A 10,439-nucleotide genomic window follows, 5' to 3' on the forward strand; every position below is an offset into this window, starting at 1 on the left:
TTATGGCCCCTGCTGAGTTTAACTCATTACTACATGGTGTTATGGCCCCTGCCGTGACACAAATGGTAGGGCACTGGTTTGCTGAGCGGCCAAACCGGGTTCGACTCATGTGAAGTTGGATGGGTTTCAGATATTTATGCAATCCTCCCACGCATGTGGAGTTTACAGCAACTACCGTAACTTAGTTTAACCCGTTAAAACACAGCGTTATACATTTGCTGTTTCTAGCATGACCCTGTGTAATGTCATAGTATTGTAGTGCTGTGGTAGTTAACTTTTCAATGACTATTACAGCGTGCCACTGACATCTGACCTGAGAGCAGGACAACCAAGTGACAATATAGAGATTTAAAAAGTCCGCTACTACCAGGATTTTGCTCCCACTTTGTGCATTTTACGTAGAGATGCACAGGATCCAAGATCCGGTTCCGGCAGGATAATAGGGTTTTTCATAGGATCCGGATCCGGCAGGATCTTAAGCAGTGGATCTGGTATCCGGAAGTTACCTAAAAATCAGGATCTGGTGCATCTCTAGCCTAGGTTTTTCAGTCAGTCTTTCACAACCCCAATTGCTGCATGGAGTGAAAGCCCTTCGGAAGCGGCCGTTGAAGACAGTGTGGCAGTAGGCCAATGAGTCTAAAAAATAGTTTGAAATAGTTAAAATAGTATAGTAAAAAATAGTATAAAAAGGGCCCACGTGTGTGAGTTGGCTATGTGTTATAACCCTTTCGTGGGATCCGGTATCCGGTTCCGTATCCGGCAGGATCTTAAGCAGTGGATCCGGTATCCGGCAGGATCCTATAAATCAGGAGCCGGTGCATCTCTAATTTTATGTAATGTTTCTGTCAAAATCTGTCAACCCATATAATTTGACCTCTTCCACAATGTTTGGATCTTGTGCTACTTGCTTGTCTCTTGGATCGAAATAAAAGAAATGTGTGCGTGTGTGATTGTGTGCGTATGTGCGTGCGTGTGTGTGTGCATTCGCCTGTGTGTGTTGGCAGTGCCGCCGCCCAGGGACACCACCATCGCCGTGGCGATAGGGGCGTCGGTGGGCGGCATGCTGGCGCTGCTCATCCTCTCCATGGTGGTCGTCAAGTGCATCCGTCGCCACCGGAAACAAGAGCTCATCTCCGACGAGCAGAAGATGGAGGAGGAGGGCAAGCTGGACGCGGACGGAGGAGGAGAGGAGGCCAGCAAGTGGGTACCACTTTACATTCAAACACACACACGCACGCACGCACGCGCATACACACACACACACGCACGCACGCGCACACACACACGCGCGCACGCACGCACACACACACACACACACACGCACGCGCGCACACACACACACACACACACACACACACACACACACACACACACACACACACACATACACACCAATCTCTGGAGGAGGAGAGGAGGCCAGCAAGTGGGTACCACTCTTTCCATCTCTCACTCTCTTCATCACCACATCTCAAGGATGCTCTCTTCTCTCTCTCTCTCTCTCTCTCTCTCTCTCTCTCTCTCTCTCTCTCTCTTGATAACCACATCTCTGCCTGCCAAGGATGCTCTCTCTCTCTCTCTCTCTCTCTTCATCTCTCACTCTCTTCATCACCACATCTCTGCCTGCATTAATTTATAGACTACATTTTACAGCCTAGCCATCTTTCAGCCTCACATCCCACTCTCACTGTACCTGCCAAGGATTCTCTCTCTCTCTCTCTCTCTCTCTCTCTCTCTCTCTCTCTCTCTCTCTCTCTCTCTCTCTCTCTCTCTCTCTCTCTCTCTCTCTCTCTCTCTCTCTCTCTCTCTCTCTCACACACACACTCCTCTCTCTCTCTCTCTCTCTCTCTCTCTCTCTCTCTCTCTCACACTCCCCTCTCTCTCTCTCTCTCTCTCCATCTCTCTCTGCCAAGGATGCTACTGTATGTTTCTCTTCTCACTTCATTTTATTCCATTTCTAAAACTGCTAACTCTAGTCGGGTTTCAGATGGAGGCAGGGAGGAGGGTTCAGGCGGAGGTAGGGAGGAGGTTACCAACTAGCTACCACTCTCTTCATCTCTCACTCTCCATCCCTCCATCTCTCCCTCTCTTCATATCTCCATCTCTCCATCTCGCTCTCCATCTCTCCCTCTCTTCATCCCTCCATCTCTCCCTCTTTTCATATCTCCATCTCTTCATCTCGCTCTCCATCTCTCCCTCTCTTCATCTCTCCATCCCTCCATCTCTCCCTCTCTTCATATCTCTCTTGATCTCTCCATCTCTCCCTCTCTCCATCCCTCCCTCTCTTCATATCTCCATCTCTTCATCTCTCTCTTGATCCCTCCTTCTCTCCCTCTCTTCATATCTCCATCTCTTCATCTCTCTCTTGATCTCTCCCTCTATTCATCCCTCCTTCTCTCCCTCTCTTCATATCTCCATCTCTCCCTCTCTTCATATCTCCCTCTATTCATCCCTCCCTCTCTTCATATCTCTCTTGATCTCTCCATCTCTCCATCCCTCCTTCTCTCCCTCTCTTCATATCTCCATCTCTTCATCCCTCCATCTCTCCATCTCTTCATCTCTCCATCTCTCCCTCTCTTCATATCTCCATCTCTTCATCCCTCCATATATCCATCTCTCTCTCTCTCCATCCCTCCATCCCTCCATTTCTCCCTCTCTTCATCTCTCCATCTCTTCATATCTCTCTTCATATCTCCCTCTCTTCATTTCTCCCTCTCTTCATATCTCTCTTCATCTCTCCCTCTCTTCATCTCTCCATCTCTTCATATCTCTCTTCATATCTCCCTCTCTTCATTTCTCCCTCTCTTCATATCTCTCTTCATATCTTCATCACTCACTCTGCCTGCTTTCTCTCTGCTTACAGTAGTTATAGACCCTTTCTAAAACAGCCAATTCTAAGTCAGAATGTGGCCTAAAATGGCTAACACTAGTCAAAATTTGATACCAGCAGCAATGCAACATTTTGGCTGCCAGCTGCTGTAAGAAGAAGAAGAAGACCCAGTACTTTCTCTAAAACGGCCAACGCAGATGACACAGAATTTGTTCTTAAACTGTAAGCTCTAGTCAGGTTTTGACTCTCTCTCCATTTCTGTCTGCCAAGGATTCTCTAGCATACTATGGCTGGATTCATGCAACTGTAGTCAGGGTTTGGTCCAAAGTGACCAGCATTAGTCAGGGTTTGATTTAAAACAGCCAACTCCAGTGAAGATATTCTCTGCAACAGCCAACTCAAACAGCCAACTCCAGCGAAGATATTCTCTACAAAAGCCAACTCAAACAGCCAACTCCAGTGAAGATATTCTGTACAACAGCCAACTCCAGTGAAGATATTCTGTACAACAGCCAACTCCAGTGAAGATATTCTGTACAACAGCCAACTCCAGTCCTCTTTTGGTTGGATGCCGTCACTCCTCATATATCTCCAGAGGCGCATCTTGCCACCAGGCAAGGCAGGCAGCCGCTGGGGGCCCCCAAGCCCCTAGATAGTTAATAACAGCCCATACTCTACTAGAGTAGTGTTGTTTTTTGTTCAAATGTTCATTCTTTTGCATTTTCGCTTGGGGCCGCACCTGACCCTAGAATCGCCTCTCTATATCTCACTGCCAATGGTGCTGTGTTTCTGTATGTCTTTGTCATATCGCTTTCATGATCTACCTGTAAATGGAGACCAGATTCGATAGCTATGGCTAAAGTAACTATTTCATTTTTCCCATTTCATTTTCTTACGTGTGTTTGTGTAACCTTGTCCTAACCCCAACAGGCAACTCTAACTGCGCTCCTCGGAGAAGGCCTTGGGTTGGTGGAGCCTGTCCCGCCTCTCATGCGCTGGTAAAAACCTGATTGGTTCATGGTGTGTTGTAGGTGTCATGTGTCTCTGGATGGCCAACACTGATTGGCTCTCGGCCCTCTTCCTTCCTGTTTCCTGTTTCCTGTTTCCTGTGTGGGTGTGCAGTGCTACCTTCTTTAACCTTGTGGTGACCTCGCTGCCCAATGTGAGGCATACTGTGCTGTAGATATGAGGAGATATGAGGAACCCATTTCATGACATATTAGCCCAGTCTCTGTATATTACCCGTTGAGAACACAAGGCCTGTGCCTCAACATTCCACTTACTGTAAAGTCAACCGCCAAACTTTAAATATTCTCGTTAATCCGGGTGGTGAAAGAACTAGCTGGGGAGACGCTAGGATCCATTTGGGAGCTTGAACATATTTCCCCTTTCATTAAAATCTCTTAACAGATGTTGACCCAGTTTCTCGAAAGTATAGTTGCTAACTATTTAGTAGGTTGCCAAAGGGAAATTGTATTCCAACCAAGTTAGTTGGCAACGACGCTTTCCAGAAACGCAGCCCTGGTCAGACATAATCCAGAAACAGAGCTACAGCTATAGTATTTCTCCACCAAGAAGTCCATTCGCGTTGCTCTTTCCACATACTGTACTTTACCTACCCAAGATGCTAGAAGTACGAACTCACATCTGCTGTGTATTAACTCGCATGGGGCAGCGACAATCCTTTCTTTTCTTTCCTCCCTTTTTCCTTCCTCATCTAGTTGATCTAGTGCAGGTGTCACCAACGTTGTGCCCGCGGGCGCCAGGTAGCCCTCCAGGAGCTTCTGAGGTGCCCACCGAGGGTGTTATTAAACAGTGACGACTACCAGATTTTAGTCACAGTTAATGCTTTTCTTGATTTAAATATGATATTATTTATTCTTAATAACCTATAAGTAAATTATCATTCAATAATAGTGTGATTTGAGAATGATGCCAAGACATCAGTAGAGGATTTTGAACAAAAGTATCCCTCGGGTAGTCCTCAGAAGCCCTCGGTAGCCCTCAGGTAGCCCTTGGTAGCCCTCAGACCCAGATAGATTGGGGACCTCTGATCTAGTGCTTGTCTTTCACCCTCTTCTCTTCCCTCTTCCCACTTCTCTTCTATTTTCTTCTCTTTTCTTCCCTCTTCTCTTCTCTTTCACCCTCTTCTCTTCCCTCTTTCCTCTTCTCTTCTCTTTTCTTCTCTTCTCTTCCCTCTTCTTTTCCCACAGCTGTGTCTCTGTGTTGCGTTCTCTCATCATGCAGTATTGTGGTGCACAAACACCTTTCTATTACCCTTCCTCTCTTGCTACGCTCATTTCTTCTTGAACAAATTAGCAAAAGGAATTAGGGGTGTAAATCACAGCCTTCATGACGATACGATACGGTATCGATTTCTTAAATCAGGGATTCGGGGTTTTTTATACTTAAGAATTCCCCACGATACGATGCGATTCGATTAGATTTTTTACAATTACTTTTCCACTACTATTGTGTTATGGAGCTAGGGCATTGCACAGGGGCCAGCAATTCGATTCTTTTCAATTCTTAAGAATGCCCCACGATTCGATTAAATCACTGACCGATACTTCCTATACATCGATACATTTTGATTTTATTTACATCCCTAAAAGGAATAGGGGATACGATACTGTGTACAATTCTTCCAATTGTTTTAGCCAATCACAACGGAAATGACCATGTCATGTCCGTAGAACAACTGATTGCAGTCAGTTTACAAAAGTGTTGATAATCCATAAACCTTGAGTTTTAAGTCAGCCTAACCATTAAGCCTGTTAATATCTGTAGCCTATTCCCCATGTAACCCTGAAATTTTAAAAAAGTTTTACTAAGAAATAGATTCTGAAACCCTGTAGATATATCGCTTGTACGACTGTGTTTTGTGATGCTGCGTTGTAGTGTAGTGTAGTCTCTGTGTCCTGCATCATCCTCCTCGTGCTGTTCGCTCTGGTCTTTTTAATGTCAGTGTTGCTCTATCTGGTCTGTTTAACATCAGTGTTTTTCCTAAGGGCTGTTTCACAGACCACATGCTTAGCCTACCAGACCAAATGCATACTCTATCGATGTCATTCATTTTAAAAGTCAAAGGCAAGAATTATGTACCTACCACAACAATATTGGATACTCGATGATCCTTCATTTCTAATCTTGTTGTGGTAGAATTACACAACCTCTAAACTGCATCAAAGGCCTATTATGGACCTGATTATATGAGAACATGAATTAATCATGACTGGTCTGTAAAGCAGCCCTGTGTCCTTTACAGTAGTGCTACTGTCCTGGGCTGCGTTTCCCAAAATCTCTTTAGTAGTACTTAAGTCTAAGTAGCACTTAAGTATGAGGGGCCGCCTAGGCAATATACAGTACCAGAAATAGGTTTCACATCATCACTAAAAGTTTATAGATACACTATTTTACCTCGCACATGCACTTAAGCAAGCATTTTATTTGCATGTACCAGAACAACACATTGTATGTATGCCAATACAATTATTTTACTTTTAACTTTTGGTGATATGATATATTGCCAAGGCGGCACCTCATATTTACGTAAGTGCTATTTAGGCTTAAGTACTACTTAAACGCAGTCCTGTCCTGGTAGATGGTGTGTTTTCTTGCTACTGTTCTCCACTCTCCTGTCATGGTAGATGGTGTTTTCTTGCTACTGTTCTCCACTCTCCTGTCATGGTAGATGGTGATTTCTTGCTACATGTTCTCCACTCTCCTGTCATGGTAGATGGTGTTTTTTCTTGCTACGTGTTCTCCACTCTCCTGTCATGGTAGATGGTGTTTTCTCTTGCTACGTGTTCTCCACTCTCCTGTCATGGTAGATGGTGTGTTTTCTTGCTACTGTTCTCCACTCTCCTGTCCTGTTAGATGGTGTTTTTTCTTGCTACGTGTTCTCCACTCTCCTGTCATGGTAGATGGTGTTTTTTCTTGCTACGTGTTCTCCACTCTCCTGTCATGGTAGATGGTGTTTTTTCTTGCCACTGTTCTCCACTCTCCTGTCATGGTAGATGGTGTTTTTTCTTGCTACGTGTTCTCCACTCTCCTGTCATGGTAGATGGTGTTTTCTTGCTACGTGTTCTCCACTCTCCTGTCATGGTAGATGGTGTTTTCTTGCTACGTGTTCTCCACTCTCCTGTCATGGTAGATGGTGTTTTTTCTTGCTACTGTCCTCCACTCTCCTGTCATGGTAGATGGTGTTTTTTCTTGCTACTGTCCTCCACTCTCCTGTCCTGGTAGATGGTGTTTTTTCTTGCTACTGTTCTCCACTCTCCTGTCATGGTAGATGGTGTTTTCTTGCTACTGTTCTCCACTCTCCTGTCATAGTAGATGGTGTTTTCTGTATCTGCTCCATATGGTTCATGTGATGCAGTGGTGTGACTGTATAAAGTATAGTGAGTATATGTCTGTATGTACATTGTACATTACCTGGTGTAGTGGGTTATGTCTGTACCCACCTGTATCTATAATTGTGTGTGACTGTACAGTGTAGTGGGTATGTCTGTATGTACTGTACAGTACCTGTAGGTATACGTAATTGTGTGGTAAACTGTGTGTGTGTTACTGCATAGCAGTGGCTATATCTGTATGTATCTGTATGTACTGTATACAGCAATTGTGTGTTAAACTGCAGTGCTGTGACTGTATATACCAGGGGTGTAAATCACAGCCATCATGGCGATACGATAGGGTATCGATTTCTTAAATTAGGGATTCGATTTTTTTATACAGTAATTGTATGTTGAACTGCAGTGTTGTGACTGTACATACGTGTAGTATAGTGGCTATGTACCTGTACTGGTAATGTATGTATAATTCTGTGTTAAACTGTGTGTGTGTGTGTGTGTGTGTGTGTGTGTGTGTGTGTGTGTGTGTGTGTGTGTGTGTGTGTGTGTGTGTGTGTGTGTGTGTGTGTGTGTGTGTGTGTGTGTGTGTGTGTGTGTGTGTGTGTGTGTGTGTGTGTGTGTGTGTGTGTGTGCGTGCGTGTGCGTGTGTGTGTGTGTGTGAATAATGTATGTGCATCTATAAGAAATAAGGGAGGGCAGCATGCCTTGGGCCCGGACACATCAGGGTAAAGAGTAATATGTGATTTTCAGTGATTTTCAACCTGTGGGCCCTGAAGGTATTCCAAGTGCACTATAATCATATTGTAGTGTGTCTTGCTATTGATTTATTTGAGTTTTATTCTTTATTGGGTCAGAAGTGGGCCCTGAACATTTGTGACAATTTTGAGTGGGCCCCACGTTGGAAAAGGTTGGGAACCCCTGGCATAGAGCTGTCAGTCACGGCTCCCTCCTGCTGGTGCTGAACGCCAGTTGCACACGGCACCACGTTACAGAGAGAGTCTGCACACGGCACTATGTAGTTCTCTGCAGGTGCCTTGTGAGGCGTGGTGGTGTGGTGTAGTGTAGTGAGCGTGGGGGTGTGGGGGTGACGGGGTGTGTGGTGTGTGGTGAGCCTGTTTGGAGGGGTTTATTTTGCAAAGGGCAAATGCATGGTAAGCTGCCACGTCAGCCATTTTAAGTTGAGCTCAGACATGCAAGCAGATGCTCGGCCTGACAGCAGAGGAGAGGCCACATGCCCTGCTGCAAAGGAAATACTGCAAGTCCTGGGTTTGGTTTGTTAGCTGCAGGAAATACTGCAAGTCCTGGGTTTGGTAGCTGCATAAAATACTGCAAGTCCTGAGTTTGGTTTGGTAGCTGCATAAAATACTGCAAGTCCTGAGTTTGGTAGTGGCATAAAATACTGCAAGTCCTGGGTTTAGTAGCGGCATAAAATACTGCAAGTCCTGGGTTTGGTAGCTGCAGAAAACACTGCGTCCTGGGTTTGGTTTGGTAGCTGTATAAAATACTGCAAGTCCTGATTTTGGTTTTGTATAAAATATTGCAAGTCCTGGGTTTGGTAGTTGCATGAAATACTGCAAGTCCTGGGTTTGGTAGCTGCAGGAAATACTGCAAGTCCTGAGTTTGGTACCTAGCTGGGTTTAGTCCTGGGTTTGGTAGCTGCATAAAATACTGCATCCTGAGTTTGGTAGCTGCATGAAATACTGCAAGTCCTGGGTTTGGTACCTAGCTGGGTTTAGTCCTGGGTTTGGTAGCTGCAGGAAATACTGCAAGTCCTGAGTTTGGTAGCTGCATGAAATACTGCAAGTCCTGGGTTTGGTACCTAGCTGGGTTTAGTCCTGGGTTTGGTAGCTGCATAAAATACTGCATCCTGAGTTTGGTAGCTGCATAAAATACTGCAAGTCCTGGGTTTGGTAGCTGCAGGAAATACTACGTCCTGGGTTTGGTAGCTGCAGGAAATACTACGTCCTGGGTTTGGTAGCTGCATAAAATACTGCAAGTCCTGGGTTTGGTACCTAGCTGGGTTTAGTCCTGAGTTTGGTAGCTGCATAAAATACTGCATCCTGAGTTTGGTGGCTGCATAAAATACTGCAAGTCCTGAGTTTGGTTTGGTAGCTGCAGGAAAATACTGGAAGTCCTGGGTTTGGTAGCTGTAGTGACGTGTAAGCTCAGGCTTTGGTAGCGGCAGCCATTTTTGTTTTTTAACACCAAAGAGGATTCAGGCAACCCTGCATCCACCCTTAAAATGTCTGCCTATTCTGTTAGATAGGCTATTTTATTTGTGCCGGTCTATTGAAATAACTCATGCTGCATCATATCTATTACTTGTTTATATTACGTATTTTATTAAACCAAAAAAAATAAATATAGTTCATATTTTCACCAACTGTACACTAACATCTCTCTCTCTCTCTCTCTCTCTCTCTCTCTCTCTCTCGCCTTTGTTTTCCAGACATGTATATTCCCTGCCTGAAGATGTTTATTGAGCCTTGCTTTCTGTCATCGTCCTGCGACTGCCTCACCTCAGCCCTCGTCCTCTTCCTCCTCTCCTTCCTCCTCCTCCACTCCTTACTTCCTGTTCTTCTCCCTCTTCTGAGAACATGGATGAAGCCCCTACTCGCCCAATACGTAACGGAGTGTGGTGCGTTTCTCCAAAGCGTAGTTGTTAGCCAGTTAACAACTTGGATAGTTGTCAATGGGAAATTCCATTGCAAACAACAAAGAAGCTAATGTAGTTAGTTAGAAATGCACGTCAAGAGTTTGAGAAATGCACCCCTGCTCTACTCCTGTTCTACTGACACTTTGTACACGCAACGGTTCCTTGGTCTTTTGTATAAAAGCCCTAAGCATGATCAGCAAGGTGATGCTTGTTAAAGAACAGGATAGGATAGTCGAAACACTGCCATTCACTATTTCTTTTTGTCTTTTAATTTCTTTCTTATTCTGTTTCTCTCTCTCTCTCTCTCTCTCTCTCTCTCTCTCTCTCTCTCTCTCTCTCTCTCTCTCACTGGGGGATCCGTTAGACATCATTTAACTTCCGCAGGTGTAGTTTTGGAGATCATGGATCCGGTGTGCTTTGATTTCGATTTGGTTTTGTCTTCCACCTCGTGCCAAAATGTCTTATGAAACAGTAACTTCTGTATAAAAAGAAAGAAAAAAAAGCTGTTCCGAAAAAATAAGCACACTGAACACTGCCAGTGTAGAATAGTTTACTGTATGAGGCGGCAGATTAGATGTACAAACGGTGGGACTGGGAAGAC

General features: G+C 44.8%; 1 protein-coding gene across 1 annotated transcript in view; it reads left to right on the top strand.

Moving 5' to 3' along the window:
• scn2b (sodium channel, voltage-gated, type II, beta) overlaps positions 1 to 9,702 on the top strand; it is a 37,734-nt gene extending 28,032 nt beyond the window's left edge. Inside the window, exons 4-6 of the mRNA XM_063204536.1 lie at positions 1,005 to 1,200; positions 3,758 to 3,825; positions 9,632 to 9,702. Coding sequence (XP_063060606.1) covers positions 1,005 to 1,200; positions 3,758 to 3,767 — 206 coding nt within the window. The 3' untranslated portion in view covers positions 3,768 to 3,825; positions 9,632 to 9,702. The remainder of the gene's footprint in view (positions 1 to 1,004; positions 1,201 to 3,757; positions 3,826 to 9,631) is intronic.
• The last annotated feature ends 737 nt before the right edge of the window (positions 9,703 to 10,439 follow it).

The sequence above is a fragment of the Engraulis encrasicolus genome, chromosome 8 (assembly GCF_034702125.1).
Source record: "Engraulis encrasicolus isolate BLACKSEA-1 chromosome 8, IST_EnEncr_1.0, whole genome shotgun sequence".
Taxonomy (NCBI): Eukaryota; Metazoa; Chordata; class Actinopteri; order Clupeiformes; family Engraulidae; genus Engraulis; species Engraulis encrasicolus.